Here is a 22233-nt window from a genome sequence, read left to right on the forward strand (position 1 = left end):
CTTTTTATTTTTAGAAACCTGAGACACCGTGGGGACGCATAAAGACTTTTTCTATTACTGCAGATGTAGACAGATCAACATCTCTAAAGAAATGCATATTAGAGAGGGTGATATTCATTGCCAGTTACTTGCTTTTGAGGCCTGGAAATATGTTTATTTTTAGAGGCTTGTCATCAGGCGTTATTGGCTAATCTGCTGTGTTTTGTTGCCTTCTGCCCAGAATAGAAGTAAATTGATCTCTCCTCCTCCTCTGCCTCCTCCTTTCCACTGTTTCTTGGCTTTGTAGAACTGTAGCTCTCATGTTAGGAGGGCTGTGGTCACCTGCTTCTCGGCTGGCTGCTGTGGGCGCCATGGCAACCGGCCTGTCCGCTACTGCAAGCGTTGCCATGTCAACCACCACAGCAGTGAGGTGGGGGCTGCGGCGGAGACCCATCTGTACCAGACCTCGCCCCCTCCCATCAACACCCGGGAGTGCGGAGCGGAGGAGCTAGTGTGCACTGTGGAAGCTGTTATAAGGTACATCCACAGTGTTTACACTGATATAACACAGCCATTGTTACCGGGCATATGCCTGTAATGCTGTGAGACATGTTTTTACACAGACAACAATACTCCATGAAATTAGATTAGTAATGTATGTGTTGTCTCAGGTTTGTGTTTTTATTCCCCTCCTGCTCTTTCCCTGCTAATATATCTGTTTTATGTCTTCTCTGCACCTCTGTGAATCCTCTATTATCCCTCCTGTCTTCACAATTTCAATCCAGCCTTCTCAAGGAGGCAGAAATACATGCAGAACAACGTGAATTTGAGCTGAACAGGCGGCGTCAGATGGGCCTGTCCGCCTCTCACCACTCTCTGGACAACATTGAATTCGATAACAAGGAGGACGACCAGCACGACCAGCGGCTCCTCAGTCAGTTTGGCATCTGGTTCCTGGTGCGTGTAATCACAGGCCTTTTCCTGTGTCTGTTTATAACAAGGAGATGTGAGATAAGGATGTGTACAGTACAAGGCCTCTGTTGAATTCACTGCCTTGCAGAAGTCATAATCGCCTGACTGATTAGTTTACTTCTCTGACTTTCGCCAGGTGAGCCTGTGCACCCCTAATGAGAACACGCCCACAGAGAGTCTGGCTCGGCTGGTCAGCATGGTCTTCCAGTGGTTTCACTCCACTGCCTACATGATGGATGATGAGGTCGGAAGCCTGGTGGAAAAACTAAAGCCTCAGTTTGTCACCAAGTGGCTAAAGACAGTGTGTGAAGTGCGATTTGATGTGATGGTCATGTGTCTGCTGCCCAAGCCTGTTGAATTTGCAAGGGTAAGACCCAGATCAACTAAACAGTATATGGTTCAGGAATTATAGAGGATATAGATGATGCTGATACTGGATGTTAATGGTTTGTTCAAAAAACACAACTAAGACGAACTAACATGACCAATGCACATTGTATCTCCTGTTTATCTCAGTTATAGCTCCTAACTTATTTCAACCACTAAATGAAGAATATCATTAAATCACCTTGTCAATAACAGCTTAAAATTATGAAGGGCAGGTCACTATCTGACCTCTCTTGGCTGTGATCTAAGTTAGTCTGTGCATACCTTTCCCCCCAGGTGGGAGGTTACTGGGACAAATCATGTAGCACAGTGACCCAGCTGAAGGAGGGCCTGAACCGGATCCTGTGTCTGATACCTTACAACGTCATCAGTCAACCACTGTGGGAGTGCTTTATGCCTGAGTGGCTGGAGGCCATCCGCACAGAAGTGCCCGACAATCAGCTCAAAGAGTTCCGGGAGGTGCTCAGGTACAGCCACCACCTCAAAGTGTTTGCATATTGTAGTCATCAATCTTGTAATATAGACTTATGTTATTGCATATTGGGGTAGGGAGGACAAAATATTTTCTCATAATCCATGATATACCTTATATAAATATACAGTATACCATTTTTTAGAAGTCTAAACATTAAAAATAAATGACAGCTTTTGGCAAAAATACTATCTACAGAGATTCATTAGCCAAAAAGGGAGTTTTACTGTGAATATTTCAGCCTTAATGCACGCTTTTGCAGCACTTAAGAATCTCAGACTAAAAATGCTGATGCTTTTTGGATTGAGGGCCTTTTATTTTTTGCTTTCTTGCGGAGATTATCATTCTGATGTTCATGTGCTAGAAGCAGGAAGTGATTAGCTTATCTTGGCATAGCAACTGTACGCAGGGGAAACTGCTAGGTTACAGATGGTATCTTGTTTGGTTAATCTGTGCACAAACAAATGTAAAAACGACAAGTTGTTAAGACCCCAGGAAAATTCTGTGCCTTAATCAGCTAATCCAGCACAATTCTTTGGACTTGCCTCCCTACTTTAAATTAAATACATTTTGAAACTCTATGAAACTCTTGAACTCTATATGTTATAATTACCCTGTTGCCGTTGCTAGTGTCTTGCACCATAAATGAAACCACCAGCTAAAGAGGAAATAGAGCGACTCCGATTGAGGATTATAAATTTGCAGCATGAAACAACATTAAAAATAATAAGAGTAAACTGAGGAGTGTACTATTCTGTGTCTGCCTTCTGCTTACAGTAAGATGTTTGATATTGAGTTGTGCCCCCTGCCCTTCTCCATGGAAGAAATGTTTGGCTTCATCAGCTGCAGATTCTCCGGCTACCCAGCGTCTGTGCAAGAGCAGGCTCTGCTGTGGCTGCATGTAAGTACATACACCCACCCACACAGACACAGACACACACACACACACACATGCACACACACACAAATGCACACACACGCTGTTTTGTGTCCATTTCACATCCCGTGGTTCTGTCCACAGTGCGTGTGAATTGAACAGGTTGTCATAAGAGTGTGAGTCTGGGCAGGGACCCTGCTGAATATGGATCTGGGTCACAGAATGAGACTGAGAGAGATAGGAGGGATTTTGCCTTTCATCCCATATGCACTCACAGCTTGCTGCCCTGTATACATGGATCAATTTCAAGTTTTCTGTCACATCTAGGATCCAGAGATTGCATTAACTTACACTCATTAAATAGGTCACATTCAGATGAGACAGAGAAGTGGTGCACAGTTGGATGTGGTGTACCTCTGTGTTATGTTCGTACTGTGCAGTCTTAGGTGTTTATACTGTTATAACTGTCACCAGTTCGCTCCCATTTTGGTCACTTTCTTCACTGGTATTTATTTATGCATGTAGTATCCATGTTATTGCATAAAAATGATTTTAAAAGCTTTTACAACTTTTTTTCTAATAGGTCTAGATGTGAGTAACTTGTTTCAGAAAAGTTACAGTTGTGTTTATATAATGTTATTTTAAATGCATAGAGCAGCATGAAAAGCATCAGGAATAAAACCAAAGCTATCTGCTTGTAGGTCTTGAGTAGCTTGTTTGTGTTATTGTGAATGGATCTTTTCTGGACCTAGGTGCTGTCAGAACTGGACATTGTGGTGCCTCTGCAGCTGCTCATTGGGATGTTTTCTGATGGAGTCAACTCTTTGAAAGAACTGGCTAATCAAAGAAAGGCGCGCGCCTCAGATCTGTCTGGCAACACTGGAGCTCGCAGGGTGAGGGAAACATGATGTCAACTCTACATACAAAAACAGTTACAGGATATGATGCCGTTTTTCTTCTTCTTCTCTTTATTTGAGTTGAGTTGTGAAAACAGTTATAACTCAGGCCGTACACAACACCCCCCAAAAGCAACACTTTCTTTCCAGCCACACTTTTGAGAGTCTTTTTTGTATGTTTTGTGCTGTTCAGGATTAAGATGTACATATTCCTGCCACTCATATTCTCTTCATTGGGATGTTGCCATGGTAACTGCCAATGTCTAAATATAGCTCCCTTAAAGGGCTTAATTGAACTTGACTGTGATGTAGATTTATCATTGAAATGTATAGCCAAGCAACTTTGCACTCATGTGTCATTATAAGTGTCAGTAACAGGGGAAAAGTGAATATTAAAATACTGTCAGATGCATGCATATGAGTTTGAAGGGAAACAAAAATATTTTACTTCATACAGTGATGTGCTCTTTGCTCGTAGGTGAGTGTTGTGTCAGATCCAGGACGCCGCGGGCAGCACAACACCCTCAGTCCCTTCCCTAGCCCCTTCAGAAGCCCATTCCGTAGCCCCCTGCGTTGCAGCCCCTTTAAAAATCTGGGTCATGCCACCGGCCACTGCGCTCTAGATCTGGACTGTGACGATGATGACATGAACCTTGGCTGCTTCATCCTTATGTTTGACCTCATACTGAAGCAGGTGATAACACCTTCCTGTTAACAGCTACTAAAATGCTAATAATCATATTCCCAAAAGAACAGGTGTATTTTTGATGGTCAGTGGTCATAATCTTGAAACAAACCCAGTTATACTGTACTACTAAATACATGCCCAAGATGTAGTGCATTTTTACACAGTATGCAACACAGTTTGAAGAGTTCTTCTAGTTCATTCATGTTAAAAAAAATAACACACAGTGCAAAAACAACAATGCACACAGGTGGGATCTTGAGATTTTGCGTCGTGCTCCACTTTTTGTTCCCCTGTTTTTACGGTCGTCTCCACTGCTGTCCCAGATGGAGCTTCAGGATGACGGTGTGATGCTGGGTCTAGACAGCAGCCTGGGGAAGGATATCGTGGGCATCATCAACAACGTCTTTCAGGCCCCATGGGGGGGCTCACACACCTGCCAGAAGGATGAGAAGGCCCTGGAGTGCAGCCTGTGCCAATCCAGCATCCTGTGCTACCAGCTGGGCTGTGAGCTCCTAGAGAGGCTGACCCCCCGGGAAGAGATTCGCCTTGTGGTGAGACATGCAGCATAAATGTTTATGCAACAAATTTAAATGAACCCTGTGCATTAATTAGGTAAGGCTTTAAAATGGATGCCATGTAGCCGCCATGTCCAAAACTACAATACAGAAAACGCCATATTCATAAATGTAAATCTATGTCTCTCTTACAAATATGTAGTTCTACAAATACTTGTGAATGACACTAACGATATATGAATATCTTACTACAGCTGAATTACAGATGAATATATGAAACATACAAAAGAGACGTGTTTGTTTTCCTACAGGAACCTACAGATAGTTTGGAGGAGACATTGCTCTTGTCTCAGCCAGATTTTTCCATCGAGACAGAGAATGGAAGTGAGGAAGGAGACAATCCAAGTGGGTTGCACAGTGACAACCCCATTAACCATTCTCCTGATAACGCACGTATGTATTACTTCTGTACACAATGTTGTATTTGTACAGTTGCATATACAGTGCATGTGTCAACCAAATTATAATTGAACATTAAAATCTTAACAGCTAGGGTGCCCCAGTTTCTCACCTGCTGGAGCGTGTTCCCCATGTGCCAGTGCACCGATGCTTAGTCCTTACTGGAGCGACCCAGGTTCATTTACAACCTGCGGCCCTTTGCTGCATGTTATTCCCCCTTTCTCTCTCTTCCCACTTTCCTGTCTGCGTTAGCTGCACTATCAAATAAAGATTAAATTAATTATTAGCTAAATGCATTGGTTGTAGCTTCATATTTAAAGAAATAGTTTGACATTTTGGGATTATTTGCTTTCTTGTTGAGAGCTAATACTACTTTCATGTTTGTACATTAAATATAAAGCTAGTGGTCTTCACTGGTTAACTTAATTTAACATAAAGACTGGAAAGATGGGGAAACAGGTAGCCTGGCTCTGTCCAAAGGTGACAAAATCCATATAACAGCACCTCTGTTGCTCACTAATTTGCACTTTTTAATCATGTTTTGTGTCAAAAACTGAAGTAAAAACAACAATTCACCATTTCACATGCTGTTTCTAGTCTTTATGCTAAGTTAAGCTTACTTGCTACTTACTCCAGCTATACATTCATCCTACAGGTGTATAGTACTGTAGTTGTAGTACTTACTGTATGTTTGCATCAATAATCATTTAACCATGTCTGTTCAGTTGTTTGAGTTTTATTATTTTATTTCACTCTTCTTCCTTCCAGCCATGAAGAATAACTCTGATACAAAGTTCTCCTACCAGCAGCTCCCTGTGTCTTTGAAGCTCATATACACCATTCTGCAGGTAGCGCTTCTAAATAACTGAATAAATATTAAAACTGTGGCACAAACAGACTGGAGGCCCTCAAGAAGGTTTTCTGTGATTTATTTAAGTGTACACGTGGTACGCTCTGAGTCACACATCTCCTCTGTATTCAGGAAATGTCTAAGTTTGAGGAGCCTGACATCTTGTTCAACATGCTGAACTGCCTGAAGATCCTGTGTCTCCATGGAGAATGTTTGTACCTTGCCCGCAAGGATCACCCCCAGTTTCTGGCCTACATCCAGGAAAAGATGCTCATCCCGAGGTGTGTGCTGGCTGTTCGTTTGATAGAAATTGGTGGCAAAATTGTTGTATTTAACCAACTTCTTGACAGCAATTCATGTGTGTGTGTCTAATTTGTGTTTCAGTCTGTGGTCCATGTTGAAGTCAGAGTTTTGCCAGCTGGCCTCCCTGGCTGTGCCTCAGCTTCTCCATGCCCTTTCTCTGTCGCATGGGGCGGACATCTTCTGGAACCTCATCAACACAAACTTCAACAGCAAAGACTGGAAAATACGATTCGAAGCAGGTGATAACATATATTGTGTGTCTGATATCTGTGTTTACTTCTCAAGATGATTACATAAAGTGTACAACCTCATATCCAGATATACACACATCATTAAGCCCGTCATGATGTGACTAAACTGTCCTCAAGTGGAGTTTTTATTTTTCGTTTTAATGACATGTTTTTCTAGCAAAGTGGTGGTGCATGAATGGACTTTTCATGGAAGACCCCCAATCTGTTTATATAATATGCTACTTAAATCACTGTCCACCACAGGTCCCACTTGTGTTGTCATGACAACCGTGTGGCTCAAACAGGCAGCAAAGAGGAATTGTGGGATTAATAGGGGTTTTTCTCGCCTTGTGATTGGCAGAGAGGAGCTGTATGACCTTGAGACAGAGGCAGAGGACAGGTCCTCTGACTCGATGTATGAATAGAGTGAAACAGGGGAATAATCAAACTGACAATAGAAACCAAACATACAGTCAATCATTCTCTACACGTATAAAATTATTATCATACTGTGTATAAAAATACCCTAGAAATTGATCAAATAACTCAGTTATTCTGTCTTCACCGAGTTAAATTGTGAATTACAATCACAGGTTGAAATGCTTATACCAGCACAAGCTCTAATAATATTATTATACCCTCTTATTAATAATTCAACAACAACAAAACAAAACAACTTAAATATATTTTAAAAACATTAAATGTGACCAACAGGCAATGGGACGCTCCTGAAATGTCTCTTAACTTCACTACACTGACACCTAGTGGTCACACTGGCTGTTATCCATAAACTCAGAGTGGGTGATTGTTTATTAAAATACAGCATCTATTTTTAGATTTTAATCTGAGTCGTGATAAATAAAGCCAGCAATTACTGGATGGATCTTATTTTTTTAAAGACTGAATGCATTTTCATTTGATTCCACATATTACACATAGAGTAGATGACAGACATTTGTGTACCTCTTTTTATACGTTTGTATACCAAATAAGCAATAGATATTAAACTGATTTTAACTAGATGTTAAATTATTTATATCATTTATTACATTTCTCAGTTCTTAAAAAAAAAATTATATTGATACAACTATGATGACATAGAGACATTAGCTTATCGTCATCAGTGACCTCATAGCTGGTTCTGTAGGTAATTATGCTCTTCTTATTGGGTAATCTGTCTGTATTGCTGATGATGTTTCCTTTCGCTCTGTGTTCTCATGAAAACTCCCAGTGGAGAAGGTTGCGGTGCTGTGTCGGTTTCTGGACATTGGTGCAGTGACGAAAAACCACTTGCTCAAGTACTCACTGGCCCACGCTTTCTGCTGCCTTCTGGCCTCTGTGGAGGACGTTAACCCAGCTGTGGCTACCCGAGCCAGACTACTACTGGACACAATTAAGAGGCCGGCCCTGCAGGTGCGGTGCAAAGATCTGTTTGGCCCATAGTGGAAATTTCATAGTGGAAAGTCCAGTGTTTATGATTGGACAAAATGTTTGTACTGAAATTGTCATTACCACCTCTTGATTGATATTTTGGAGGCGCACTCCAGTTTTTGCATAAAAAATATATGCATGCAGAAATAGGAATGAATGTGTTTATGGACATTTACATTGGTAATATACTGTAATAGATGAATCAACTGATTTTGACAACTTATACTGTTTTACTACTCTTTTCTACTTTATGGGGATCTCATTGCAATAAAGAAAAAGCCAAAGAGGACATCTTAAAACTGCCTTTTTAAATCTTACCAGCTGTCCAAAACCTAAATGTGAAAGTGTGAGATGAGTAAAGTAAAAACAAGCAAATTCTCAGAAAGTTAAAAGTTAATTGTTAATTGTTTCAGCTTAAATTCACGTTATAATTTTATATTGCATAAACATAATTTTTTGTGTATACAGTCATGTGCGTTCATGGGGCTGGATATATTCATGTCCTGTTGTGTATTTATTTGTGTGTATTGTTTATTATCCAGGGGTTATGCCTGTGCCTGGATTTCCAGTTTGACACCGTTGTGAGGGATCGGCCAATCATCCTCAGCAAACTCCTGCTGCTGCACTTCCTGAAGAAAGACATTCCTGCTCTTAGCTGGGAGTTCTTTGTCAACCGCTTTGAAACACTATCTCTGGAGGCTCAGTTACACCTGGACTGCAACAAGGAGTTTCCTTTCCCTACAAGTACGTAGCTGCTGTACGAGTTTTTACACCTGCTCCTCCTACTCTGCATGTTCCTCGACATATTTATTGTAACAGAAACATTAATGCCTGGTAGTGCTCCAGATTAACTTCATAACCTTTCTTTTGACAGCCATCACAGCCGTACGAACCAATGTAGCCAACCTCAGCGATGCAGCATTGTGGAAGATACGACGGGCACGTTTTGCCAGGAATCGGCAGAAGAGTGTGCGTTCCCTACGTGACAGTGTGAAGGGAGGCCCGGCAGAGTCTAAACGGGCATTTTCACTGCCCGAGTCACTGAGCAACCGTCTTCGTGAGTAGCACCAATGAGTCTGTCTGCCTATGAGTTTGAATCTGAACTTCACACAGTCTGTGGTCTCACAGTGTTTGCAAATACCTTCATAGACTTAAGTTGCCACATAGGTGCTTTGTCATGACAATCCATGACTGTATCTTTCAGTAAGTTTAATATGCACATGACACAGTCTGCATCATCCTCATGTGGTGATCACTGTTCATCTTCAATTCCTTGTAGGTGAAAGTCCTATCTTTTGATTTGCAAATACTATTTGACCAAAACCTGGTCCTTTTCCTAATGTTTCTCTCCTCACTCGTTTGTTCAACGTTCATTTCACTTGAATGTCTTAACACTTCTGTTTGTTTAATAAGGAGGAACTCCCTACCATTTAATCTTTAGCTCTGCACCGAAGCCTGTCTGAGTTTCTGTAAGATGTTACTTGTTTTGGCTCCTTGGTATTTGTGATTAGTCAAAATGTCCTAAGACTTATACTGTTTTAGGTGATATGGCATGTTTTTTTTCTGTGTATGTGTTTGTGTGTGCACATGTGTTGGACAATTATGAAGCTCAGACATGTGTCCTGTACTACCTCCCCTGTACATTTTCCTAAATTGTGTTCTTCATATGTGGTTTTTAGCTCTAAGGCTTACGAGGCAAGAGCACTCTGCCCCGACACTGGGAGATATGATAGAGAAAGTCCTGCCAGGTAAATAACAACCTAAATCTGAAACATATAGTATTATTATTTATAATAACATCATATTGGAGGAAAGGTACAGTATGATCATCTTTATGATTATTCTGTGAAATTATGACAGAAAGTATGAAAAAGCAGCGTTTGCTCTGACAGTCATTGTTTTTTCATCCTGCTTCGGGCTTAATTCAGACACTAAAAGGAGTAAAAAAACAACACTCTTGCTACCATCTAGCTGGTCATTTTTTGTGTTTACCCCATTTAAATTGTCCATGAACATGTTACACTGATGTATGTATATTGCATGATGATGTCTCTACCTGTCTTGACTCAGGATGAGTTGACTCCCCCCACCTCTGTGTCGTTACTCCCCTGCTTTTGCAACCTTCCCTTTCCCCAACTTCTGCAGCACGTTTTCTCCCGCACTTTAACCCTGACGCTTCAGCCCCTATTGTAGGCCAGACCCCGTCTCCTGAGGAAGACACTGTCATCAGAGACCTACTTCCTGAGGACGCCGGCATAGATCACCAGACGGTTCACCAGCTGATCATGGTGCTCATGAAATTCATGGCTAAAGATCAGAGCAGCGCTGAGGCCGACATCGGCAGTGCCAAGGCTTTCAACACAGTGAAGCGTCACCTGTATGTGCTGCTGGGCTATGACCAACAGGAGGGCTGCTTCATGATTGCTCCGCAGAAGATGCGCACCTCTACCTGCTTTAATGCCTTCATCGCCGGCATTGCACAAGTGACTGATATATAATAAATTATTACTTTTTCAGTGTTCTGTGACTGTAGTTAGATATTAACTGGCATGTTTAATAGCATGTTGTGAGAATACAACAGTGTTGTGCTAATGGATTTAACTGTCGTTCCTTCCAGGTGATGGACTATAATATTGGTTTGGGGAAGCAGCTGCTCCCCCTTGTGGTCCAGGTGTTGAAGTACTGCACGTGTCCCCAGCTGAGACATTATTTTCAGCAGCCGCCTCGATGCTCTCTGTGGGCCCTAAGGCCACACATCAGACAGATGTGGCTCAGAGCCCTATTAGTTATCCTCTATAAGGTACTCTTTGAATCACTATATGTCAGTGACAATTCATTGCATGGATTATTATTCATTCAGTCTCTTAGATAACATGTTTTTTTCTGAATCTTGCTTGATAATATATAGTATGAATTACAAAGAGAATGACAGTTGTACAAAATAAGTTTAATATGTTTGTTTATGCACCACAGTACCCTTACAGAGATATGGATGGCAGTAAAGTGGTCCTCCATCTGATCCACATCACCATCAACACCCTGAATGCTCAGTATCACAGCTGTCGTCCCCACGCCACAGCGGGACCACTCTACAGTGACAACTCTAACATGAGCCGCTACAGTGAGAAAGAAAAAGGTGAAGTAAAATGAAAGATGTTGTTTATCTCCACACCAAATTTATAAAAAACATCGACTGCACAATGTGTCACATCAAGAAAAAACGTATACATATAAATAATGATTATGTGTACTGGAACTTAGCAGCTGGCTAATTCCTAGAGTTATCTTAGGATCTTTGCTGTTTGAATACACTGATGACATGAAAACATCTTTTGAATCATTGATTTTCTGTGGAAATCTTTTTTTTAATGTTTCTATTTATGACTAGAAATTAGGAACATTTTACATGGAAAACCTACTATACCATGTAGATTGTAATGATAGGGTATGATGAAAATTACACTCTTCCCAGTGAATGAATCTGTTGCAGCGCAGTGCTGATGTAAGTTTTTCTCCATCTTAGAGGAGGACAGTGTATTCGATGAGTCAGACGTTCATGACACGCCGACTGGTGCGGCTAACAAGGAGTCACAGACCTTCTTTGCTCGCCTGAAGAGGATTGGTGGCAGCAAATCTGTGAAGTACCAGCCGGTAGAGCTGAATGCCAAGAAAAGTAAGAAGCAGAGGCTCTCAGAGTGAAGTGTAGTATAACAGCACATCGATCATTTTCAGCAAAACATATTTTGGAGCTTGCAGGAGGCTTTCCCTGGAATTAACTTTCACTTTTCTTTTGTGTATCAGGTGAAATCGAGCTGTCAGAGTACCGTGAAGCCAGTGCCCTTCAGGACAGCATTCTGCACTGTGTCAGGGAAGAGAGCACCAGGAAGAAGCGGCTGCAGGCCATGCACAAGCAGAAGTCTCTGGACATTTCCAACACTGACTCCATCCTCTTCAATCTGGATGAACATCGACGCAAATCCTGCATTGATCGCTGTGACATGCAGGCACCCCCTGTGGTCCTGCCTCCATCCTCATCCACGTCTCACAGCCGGCATCATGGCAAAGGATCATCCGATGGCTCTTCAGTTCGGGTGGAGGGCAGTGATGGCGTGGACCGGCGAGGTTCTCGAGGTGGCCAGTCGGACATCTCCAAGCCTGTTATCCCAGAGGTTCGCCTCAGCTGCATGGAGACCTTTGAGGACAAGTTGGATCAGAGCTCACTAGGAGGATCGGCTCAGGGGAAGGAGGATCAAGACCTCATTGACCTCTCTTCTGACTGCACCTCCATTCCAGAAAAACACTCACTGCTCTCCATGTCAGACAGCGACTCCTTGGTGTTTGAACCGTTGCCTCCTCTAAGGATTGTAGAGAGCGATGAGGAATTTGACCTTAACACCATCATAACCAAGTTCAATGGGAGTCCAAAGATCTCGGCTTCCCCTGCAAGCAGCAACACTTTGCGACTGTCTCCTGTGGTTCAGGTGAGTGTAGAGGACTGTTCTAGTGGCAAAAAGACCCTAGACCTTCTGGTTGAAAAGGGAAGCTCAGAGGAACCCTTTCATGAAAAGAAGCCAAACCGTGTGACTCCCAGCACCTCTCTGGATCTTCCTGACCGACCAGAAAATGTCTGCCATGACAGCCCCATGACCTTGAAGCAGAAGAGAGACTTGCTGAGGAAGACCCCACATGTCCCTTGCACTTCTCTAGATGACAACTCTGTGACTTCAGAGGATGTAAAGTCCGGGATGGGACTAGGGACAAGTCCCTCTGGTAGGACCATCTTCTTGGACATCCCAGAAGACAAAGCAGAGCCTCTTTCCTCACCAGAAATAAGCAAGAGTAACAGCAACGATGAAGAAGAGTATGGGGATGATGAAGAAGATGACGACATGGGCGATGAAGGGGACAGCGACCCAAAACCTGACGATGGGGACGACAATGATGAGGCAGAATTCAAAATCCAGATTGTGCCCCGACAACGGAAGCAAAGGAAGATCGCTGTCAGTGCCATCCAGAGGGAGTACCTGGACATCACTTTCAATATGTTCGACAAGCTGGGTGGTGAGCAGGCCACAGAAACTGGTAAGAAGGAAGGATGGATGAGGATAATTCATACTTTACCAGTTCAGGTGCTGTGCCGTTTAATTAATCTTTAAAGCATATTAGAAGAATCATTTTTTATGTAATGTCTAAGATTTGATGAAGCTTATCAAATGCCTTTAATAGTCATAATGATCACTTTTTTGTACCAGTGTGGTCAAAAATATCTTTCTTTAAATAATAATAATAATAATAATAATGTTTTTGACAAATTTCTACAGATTATTTATACTTTAGATCGGATCATTTTGCAAACCATGCTGAGTGTTTTTTCCATGATTCCAGGCATCCAGTGGTTTCCATTTCTGTACAATATAAAATTCAATTAGCAGAAAATTATCTAGTTTACAGATAGTGTTCTGCTGAGTCTCTCATCAACTGTTCACTAAATCCAACAGTGATGCTGCACTTAGTTCATACACCAACTCTGGAAGAGTGACCTCACTTACAACTTTAAACCTCTCTCACCTGGAAGCTTTTACTATATTTTATCACATCCAGAGTGTGTATATGTATTTACTGTTTATTTATTTGTTTTTTAAATCTAAAGCTAAAATGTGTTTCTTTAGAAAAGAAACTCCTTCATGCTATATTTTTAATGTTCCCATGTCCTTTCTTTTTTTTTTGCTTCTTCTGTGCAATATGAAATGTGCTATTTTAAATACAGTTTCATTATGATTTTTTTTAGCAGACTATTCAAATCAATCTACACTTTCACCACATTACAACATAGATATAAGATGGAAAGATGGAAACCAATGGCAGCCTAGCATACTCGGAAAAATCTAAAAGTGATGGCATGCATGTAGTTGGACAGCAAAAATGTAAATAATACATAATATCAATATATGTTTGAATATAAATGTACACATGTTCAAACTGCCACAAATCATTATTTAACTAACCACTCTGACCGTGTGGTGTCCTGTGGTGTGTTTCTATTTGTGTGTTCACTCTTCCTTTTCTTTCATACTAACACCTAAGAGGTTTTTCAGCACACATCAGAAGCTCTGAAACTATAGAATCCGGCATAAAAGAAGCAGAAGAGGTGGCGAGGAAAACAAAACACTAAACTTCACATAAGAAACCTTACAATCAAATTAGCACTAAATAAACTTTAACTATCTCCTCAAAAGTAGTGTTCATTACTACTGGATGTTTATTTCTTGGCATATATTCTGATGCCAATGCCCCGCCCATATTGCCTTGCAGATCACAAAGTTCTGTCTACATTGGAAAAGCCACGAGAATCTGCCTCAGCCCCAACGCTTGAAGCTGCTATGCCTGAAACAAGCCACCGCTCTTCAGTATCAAGTAGGATCCAAATACTTCTTAGTCTCCTTATAAACTTCAATCAATCTGACTGTTGTGGTATCATAATGAGGGCCTTAATTTACCATTTAAAATGATCTGTGTGCTATCTTATATATTACCTGTGAAGACAACAAACAAACAAACAAACATATTCTATACATTCTTTTTGCAAATTATCTTGTGTAGACTTCATATTACACTTTGAAATATGAAATAAAATCATGTAATATTATTTGACATCTTATTATAAAATTTGTAAAATCCCTGAGAAAATGTAAAAAATAACTATTATTATTTTAGGTCTCAATATGCAAACACAAGCCTGAGACCAGCATTAGTTTAAACAGTGTATTCAAATCAAAGAGGTGCAACTCCTAGGAGCAGAATGACAGGATGAGGTCTGGAGGAGGAGGTCCTGTACGGTGCAGGGCTGGTGGTGGCAAAAAAAAAAAAAAACTCCAGGAACAGGTGTTGATATGAGACAGCTGGACATAGCAGGGGGAGGACAAGATTTCCTCAGGCAGAAAGAGAGCAAGGTTAGGCAGGAATCACAAAAACTAGTTTTTAAAAATTCAGAAGTTCAGTCACTGTGTTTTTACCACAAGGGAGACTGAAAATGTGGTCTGGAAGTTTATACTGGGCTTTTATACAGCGGGGGCTGACTGGATGATGAGAAGCACAGGTGGTAGGTGGTAGAAGTGATCAGGCAGGAGAGAGGGAAAACAGGTTACGACCAGCAACACACACATCAGAGAGTGACAAGGTGACAGACAGATAAGGGAAGGGGAAACACAAGCAGGGGAGGAGGCAAAATACCTATTATAAACTAATTTTAAAATTAGTTAGTATAAGTATAATTGTAATGTTATAGTTCCTCAAAAGGACTAAGCAAAATATCTGACTTAATTTTGTCCTCACCATCTCTTTTCATGTGTGTCTACTTTCCATGTAACCACACACATTTGTTGGCATTGCCAAAAACAGTCTTAGCAGGTATTTCAACCCAGATGTTGTTTTCTGTCTGACCTTTAGCTCAGTACCGTCAGGTGAAGCGAGGCTCTCTAGGAGCTCTGACCATGAGCCAGCTAATGAAGAGACAGCTGGAACATCAGTCCAGTGCGCCACACAACATCAGCACCTGGGAGACGGGTCAGTCACTTTATACATTTCTTTATTCGACAATAATCGAGGAGATATATGGACACATGTGCAAGAAAACAAAAGAAAACAACACTTCATCACTAATTGAAACAAACTTTGCAAAGACACAATAAAGAAGAAAAGACAAGTAAAAATTCAAATCAGGAAACACTCCACTAAAAGTGGCCATTATTTTTTGACAAACAAGGAAGATTTGTTACTTTTAGTACAGAATAATTGGTCAATTTTTAGCCTGCACTAATCCCACAGAATGTACTATCTCTGTAACCCATGGATAATGACAAGCTTCATAAAATCTAGTCTTGGAACGTTGACAAGTAGCTTTGACAACTCATATTTAAACTTGTTAAATATGACTAGTGCACTTAAATTTAGACACATTTGTTCTATACAGAGGGCTAAGCTATATATATATAAACTAACATATTATCCCTCATTATCAACATCTAATCAAATCTTACCAAAAGTCTACTGTTCTTTCATTTCCTTTGTAGGTCCTACAAAGACCAGTCTGCTCTCTGCACCGAGCACAGTCAGCATGTTTGTCCCTGCTCCTGAAGAGTTCATCGATGAGCAACCGACAACAATGTCTGACAGGTGGATGAATCAATCGACATCTATACCTGTCTTGAAACAAATCATCTTAATGCTCACACCAGTCTGGTTAATTTCCATGTGATGTCCCAGGTGTCGAGACTGTGCAGCCGTGCTGGAGGAATATGATGAGGAGACTCTTGGCCTTGCAGTGGTTGTTCTTTCCATGTTCATCCACCTCAGCCCTGATTTGGCTGCTCCGATGCTTCTCGACATCATGCAGTCTGTGGGCAGGTACAGCCACTCCAGTAATCTATATCCACACAGCACTTCACCGTTAAATGAAATTTCATAACTCACCCTTAGAGCTCATGCATAATTCATTCCCAAGTCCTAATCCACTGCTTTAACTTCTTTCAGGTTGGCATCTAGTGCCAATTTTTCTGGACAAGCTGAGAGGTATGAGACATTAAAGCTGTCACAGGAATGCTCACATGATTCAGTATGCTTATAGATGAGTTTAATAATAGATGTGAAGTGTAACTGCCTGTCCAACACAGCCGTTCTCCCTGTGATGTTTTGCAGTATGTTAATCCCAGGGAATGTAGCAGGTGTAGCGAAGCAGTTTCTCCGCTGTGTGTTTCACCAGCTGGCCCCTAATGGCATCTTGCCCCAACTCTTCCAGAGTAACATCAAAGGTCTGCTCATACCACCAACTACTAAAAATCAAAAATCCATAAAATATACTTGCACTATTTCTATCAACACTTACAACATGTTTTAACTGCTCAGGTCTGTGTGTTTATTAGTTTTTAGAATTTGTAAACTATATTAGATGCATATTTTACTGATTTTCTTTTCACATTTATTTTGATGTTTCTATTTTTTTCCATAATTACAAGTCCAACTTCATAAGATCCCACTCGACATACTGTCATCTTCATTCTTCTTAAATCTTTTTGCAGATGGAAGTTTTCTTCGAACACTTGCATCTTCCCTGATAGATTTTAATGAACTGAGTTCTGTTGCTGCCCTCAACATGCTGCTCGAGGTGAGATTTTCTCTCATGTAATTGTGTTGAGTCATTTAACCAGCAGGAGGAGCTCTTGTCAAAGCAAAAGCTTTCGTGACTTTAGCTTCACAGTCCAGCATAAGCCCATCTAAAACAACAAATCATCAGGGCATTCAAGAAAACCTGCCTTACTCTGCTCCACTGTACCAGTTTATTGTTAGTGTTAAGATAAACTAAATGATGCATGAAGAGCTCATCCAAGCAATCCTAAATCCTCTGCATGAGCATTGTGATCAGGACTGAATGATCAGTTAAATGGAAATATCTTTGCTTACAGAATTTCATTATATAACCCTGTTATGGTTTATGCCTCTGTGCCCTCCAGGGTTTGAACAACAAGAAGAGTCTGCCAGCAGGGGGCACAATGCTGCACTGCCTGGAAAACATTGCCACCTTCATGGAGGCTCTTCCCATGGACTCTCCTAGCAACCTGTGGACAACCATCTGCAACCAGTTCCAGACCTTCCTCACAAAACTGCCCTCTGTGCTTCCTCTTAAGGTAGATATCGGCTCTTCCGCTCACTTAGTCATGGTCTGATATGGTTTAATGTGATTATGTGCCGAGGAAAAAGCATCTAGCAGTGCCCTTGTCGGGGTCAGTAGGACAGAGCCTTAAAATTGTAACTGATTTGATGCTTTTGACCTTGGAGGTCAGATTAGTACATTACTCAATTTATCACTGCAGGCAAATTTAAAACACAAAGTCCAGATTGAAATCTTTTTTCCCCCCAATCCGTGTGTCTCATTAGTGCCCCATGGATTCCAGTTTGAGGATTATCATCTGTTTGTTGAAAATCCCAACTACAAATGCAACCCGGGTAAGCCTAGAGCAAAATTTTACATACTGATATGCCTGATTTCTAGCCTTTAATACCTAACCATGCATCCTCTTTTTTATCCTCCAGAGCCTTCTGGAGCCTTTCTCCAAGCTGCTGAGCTTTGTCATCCAGTATGGCATGTTCAGCCTCTCCTACCTCGTAGAACTATGTGGACTATGTTACAAAGCCTTCAACAAGGTACTCATGACTGTGTTTGCATTACATCTTTTTGTGTAAAAGATTTCGCATGTAGGAATGAAACGTGCTGACATCTAGTATTTATGCAGCGCTGAAAGAGTTAAACCTTTTAAACTAATCTGCAGTGTTAAAAATGTTGAGCTCGTGTTCACAGGCCTCCCGCTCATCTCTCTAGTCAGCTAGAAATGTGGCCATGTGTCCCAGATGATTAAGTAGGCAATCAGCCAGTATTGATTAACATGATTAGTTGGTGTGCTAGGGCGGAGGATGTATGGTGTGTTTCTGAGAGGCTGTCTCAGACAGAGATGGAGCCAGGGCTGTCTGCACTGTTGGGCCAGATGGAGCCTCAGTCCTCCACAACTGTCAACACTGCATGCTTTATGTCTCCTGCAGTATTGATTTTCTACACCCGCTTTAATTCCTCACTGTATAATATACGCTTTTCAAAACCCAGAGACACTATGAGCAATTGCTTTTGGACCCGGTCCTGTGAAGTTCTTTTATGGAGAGGTGAGGTTTCTGGGAAGCACTGTGAGGATTTTTCCGCCAGTTACGTTATCTTTTGAGGTCAGGTTTTAAGTACACAAAGTCAAGTCTTCTAGACCCACTAAAGTTTGTCTCACCATGCACCATTTGTCACAGCCGCACTATATGCCAAATGTGTCTAGACCCTCTAGCTTAAGGAGAGCGTATGATTTGCCATTTACCAAACGGACACGCTCCATTAACTTTTAATTATGAGAGCGCTGCGGACAGGTATGCACATTAACAAGCCACACAGTGAGAAATGTCAGAGGCAGCTCTGCATTCTGTAAAGGCGGAGGAGCATGTGCCTGCACCTAACATAAGCAAACATGACTGCATAGAGGAAAGAGAGAGGCAAAGTGGAAGCCAGAAGATGACAGTGTGGTTTGTAAACAGGCAGCTGGGCTTTGTGTGGAAGGGATGAACAAAGAGAGCAGCCTGTCCTGAGGGAGAGAGAAAGGCAGCCTGACAGCCTCATCTGAGCTGCCTGGGACTCTGGGAGGAGAGATCTGGACTGGCCTAAATCTACTCCTCAGCTTCACTATTCTCTGTCTATTCTCTGTCTCCCTGCCTCCCCTCTCGCTGCCTGTCCTTCCCCCTCTATTCAGACTACAGAGTTTATGCTCTCCTCGCAGCATGAGTAAGGGAGTCTGATAATAGAAAAAGGCAGTCTTGCTGCATCAGTACATTTACTCCACTCTTTATCTCGTTGCATCCAGGAGAGAGATAAGTTCTACATGTCCCGCATTGTGGTGTTAGAGCTTCTGCAGGCTCTCAAGTTCAAGTCTCCTCTGCCTGACACAAACTTGCTACTGCTGGTCCAGGTAAAATATTGTGTTTTCCTCACACACAGTCAATGACAGTGTTTCATCCTGAATGCAATTCTAAAACTGGCTGTGCACTTTCTCAGTTTGTTTGTGCAGATATTGGTACAAGGCTTGCAGAATCCACCATCATCCAAAAGCACATGATCTCAACGCTGCCAGGGGTAAGACTTTAGTCGATGTGTGCTTGGATCTTATTAGAATCAGCCTCATAAAACAGCAAGAAACAAAGCCAGGCCCCACTGTGATTTCTGAGAGTCTGTTTTTGTTCCCAACAGTGCACAACAGCAGCCATGGAATGCATGAGACAATATATCAGTGAACTACTGGACTTCATTGCGGATATGCACACACTAACCAAACTTAAAGTAAGTCTTGTTCATGTAAGCACAACAGCTTGCTTAGTGTCTTTTCATATGTATTTCTTTCTCCATGTTTCGTCCGTTGTTCAGCCTTATCTTTTCTTACTCTAAATCTGTTATTCAGAGCCATATGAAGGCCTGCTGTCAGCCGCTGCACGAGGACACTTTCGGGGGCAACCTGAAAGTGGGTTTGGCACAAGTCGCTGCCATGGAGATCAGCAAAGGCAATCACCGTGATAACAAAGCTGTAGTCCGTTATCTTCCATGGCTTTATCATCCTCCATCTACCATGCAACAAGGGTGAGAATGTCAAAACTACAGATTAGCTCAGGAAGAATTAAATAACTTAAAAGGTCAGTTCATCCAGATGACATAGAAACATATTTCCTGGCATATCTCGAGTAATATCTAGATTTATTCTCCAGATTGTGAAATATCTGTCTATGAGATTTCTGTCTACAGCGCGATACAATAGAGGGGAATCTACTTACAGCTCAAAAATGATCTGAAAACATCTTTTTTCAGCAGAATCAATGGCCCAGTTGCTGGATAATTCAGTTTGCACCTATTAAAAAAAAGCTGCTGATGGTGTTTCAGTCTAAGGGTAGAAATCTCAAAACTTTCTCCTGGAGATAACTGAGTAAATATATCTGTACGCAGCTTGGTAAATGAATGTAAGCCTGTGAAGTATGAGAATAAATTTGATTTGAATATATTGTGATCTGATTTGTGAAACTGAATTTCAATATTATTTTTCTCTGCAGGCCAAAAGAATTCATTGAGTGTGTGTCCCACATTCGTCAGCTGTCCTGGCTACTTTTGGGCTCACTGACACACTGTGCCCTGCACCAGGGCTCCACCTCCTGTATGCCCATACCTCTAGATGCTGGCTCCCACATCGCAGATCATCTTATTGTCATTCTCATTGGATTTCCAGAACAGTCAAAGGTCTGTGATGGACAAAATCCCTTTATATAATCCCTCCCAGGTTTTATCAATGTGATCTATGACAACCTAACTGGCCTTTTCTGTTTTGGTCTTGATCTCTGTCCCCAGACGTCCGTGCTGCACATGTGCTCTTTGTTTCACGCTTTTATGTTTGCCCAACTGTGGACCATCTACTGCGAGCAGGCAGCCGCTGCTCCATCCCTGCTGAACCAGAACCAGACAGAGTTTTCCTCCAGTGCCATCCTCACTGGCCTGGAGTTCTGGAGTCGGGTTACACCCAGCATCCTGCAGCTCATGGCTCACAATAAAGTGGTGAGTGCTCTGCATTTTTTTATCCACTGGGGATCTATATAAGCTAGCTAAGGTAGGAAAATGCACCTGGAAATGTGTGTGCTTGTTCAAAAAAATCAGTTTTTTATTTTTTCTCTCAGATGGTAGAGATGGTGTGTCTACATGTCATTAGTTTGATGGAAGCCCTGCAGGAGTGCAACTCAACCATCTTTGTCAAGGTTTGCTGTAACTCTAGTGTTTTACTATATGGTTACTATATAAACACTTTAACATGTGGGTCTAATATATATCCATACTCATTCTTTCCTACAGCTAATTCCTATGTGGCTACCCATGATTCAGTCAAACCTTAAGGTAAGGCTTTTATAAATGTTTTACCATTATTGATACAGATTAATAACATGCACGATTTAAAACTATAACGTTGCCACCTTCACTTCCTTTCCTTTCCTTCCTTGCTTCTTCAGCACCTTTCTGCAGGGCTGCAGTTGCGTCTCCAGGCCATCCAGAACCGAGTGAACCACCAGTGTCTGCAGGGCCAGACGTCAGGAGCTCCTCCATTTGCTCTGCGCAAATGGCTGCAGTGCACCCAGTTTAAAATGGCTCAAGTGGAGATCCAGTCGTCTGAGGCTGCCTCACAGTTCTACCCCATGTGACCTGCTCTGTGGTCACATCGGGTCCAGTCTGGATCCTCAGACCTGCATGCATCCTCTCTAGCTGAACTCTCTGACCGAAAAGGGACTCTGATATAAACTGATGATGTGTGGGATTCATTGGACTGAATCATTTTGAGCACCTTTGTTTTAATACCTGTGTATGTACAGTAAATCTGTGCTATTTTGAAGTACTAGCACTGGAGCTGATAATTAAAGGTTTGGCAAGCTTGTGTGGGATAATTGTATCAGGGGCCTAACTGTTGTATTCAACAGATTTGAGTCAGTAGATGACTAAGAGAATTTCTATAGACCTGTGTTAGTAATAGTGAGGGTCTGAAAGTAAATGCTTGTTGAATCTTAGATATTCTCAC

General features: G+C 41.7%; 1 protein-coding gene across 9 annotated transcripts in view; it reads left to right on the forward strand.

Annotated features, from left to right (window-relative positions):
* Window positions 1-22227, forward strand: part of unc79 (unc-79 homolog, NALCN channel complex subunit) — a 33214-nt gene extending 10987 nt beyond the window's left edge. For 4 of the 9 annotated variants that reach the window (XM_019279529.2, XM_019279530.2, XM_010748933.3 and 1 more), the window contains 40 exons: window positions 287-516; window positions 765-936; window positions 1088-1318; window positions 1615-1805; window positions 2588-2711; window positions 3440-3580; window positions 4062-4277; window positions 4595-4822; window positions 5098-5239; window positions 6014-6093; window positions 6228-6376; window positions 6480-6637; window positions 7860-8041; window positions 8602-8803; window positions 8934-9116; window positions 9739-9807; window positions 10205-10542; window positions 10677-10859; window positions 11033-11195; window positions 11583-11732; window positions 11861-13141; window positions 14372-14473; window positions 15506-15622; window positions 16129-16231; window positions 16322-16462; window positions 16589-16627; window positions 16754-16866; window positions 17134-17219; window positions 17566-17739; window positions 17990-18058; window positions 18146-18256; window positions 19501-19605; window positions 19692-19769; window positions 19884-19973; window positions 20092-20267; window positions 20732-20915; window positions 21024-21227; window positions 21347-21424; window positions 21519-21560; window positions 21674-22227. In XM_019279529.2, coding sequence (XP_019135074.2) covers window positions 287-516; window positions 765-936; window positions 1088-1318; window positions 1615-1805; window positions 2588-2711; window positions 3440-3580; window positions 4062-4277; window positions 4595-4822; window positions 5098-5239; window positions 6014-6093; window positions 6228-6376; window positions 6480-6637; window positions 7860-8041; window positions 8602-8803; window positions 8934-9116; window positions 9739-9807; window positions 10205-10542; window positions 10677-10859; window positions 11033-11195; window positions 11583-11732; window positions 11861-13141; window positions 14372-14473; window positions 15506-15622; window positions 16129-16231; window positions 16322-16462; window positions 16589-16627; window positions 16754-16866; window positions 17134-17219; window positions 17566-17739; window positions 17990-18058; window positions 18146-18256; window positions 19501-19605; window positions 19692-19769; window positions 19884-19973; window positions 20092-20267; window positions 20732-20915; window positions 21024-21227; window positions 21347-21424; window positions 21519-21560; window positions 21674-21862 — 7014 coding nt within the window. In that variant the 3' untranslated portion in view covers window positions 21863-22227. The remainder of the gene's footprint in view (window positions 1-286; window positions 517-764; window positions 937-1087; window positions 1319-1614; window positions 1806-2587; window positions 2712-3439; window positions 3581-4061; window positions 4278-4594; window positions 4823-5097; window positions 5240-6013; window positions 6094-6227; window positions 6377-6479; window positions 6638-7859; window positions 8042-8601; window positions 8804-8933; window positions 9117-9738; window positions 9808-10204; window positions 10543-10676; window positions 10860-11032; window positions 11196-11582; window positions 11733-11860; window positions 13142-14371; window positions 14474-15505; window positions 15623-16128; window positions 16232-16321; window positions 16463-16588; window positions 16628-16753; window positions 16867-17133; window positions 17220-17565; window positions 17740-17989; window positions 18059-18145; window positions 18257-19500; window positions 19606-19691; window positions 19770-19883; window positions 19974-20091; window positions 20268-20731; window positions 20916-21023; window positions 21228-21346; window positions 21425-21518; window positions 21561-21673) is intronic. The other 5 variants (XM_019279531.2, XM_019279532.2, XM_019279534.2 and 2 more) reach the window with 5 other exon arrangements.
* The last annotated feature ends 6 nt before the right edge of the window (window positions 22228-22233 follow it).

This window comes from Larimichthys crocea, chromosome XXIV (genome assembly GCF_000972845.2).
Source record: "Larimichthys crocea isolate SSNF chromosome XXIV, L_crocea_2.0, whole genome shotgun sequence".
Lineage (NCBI taxonomy): Eukaryota > Metazoa > Chordata > Actinopteri > Sciaenidae > Larimichthys > Larimichthys crocea.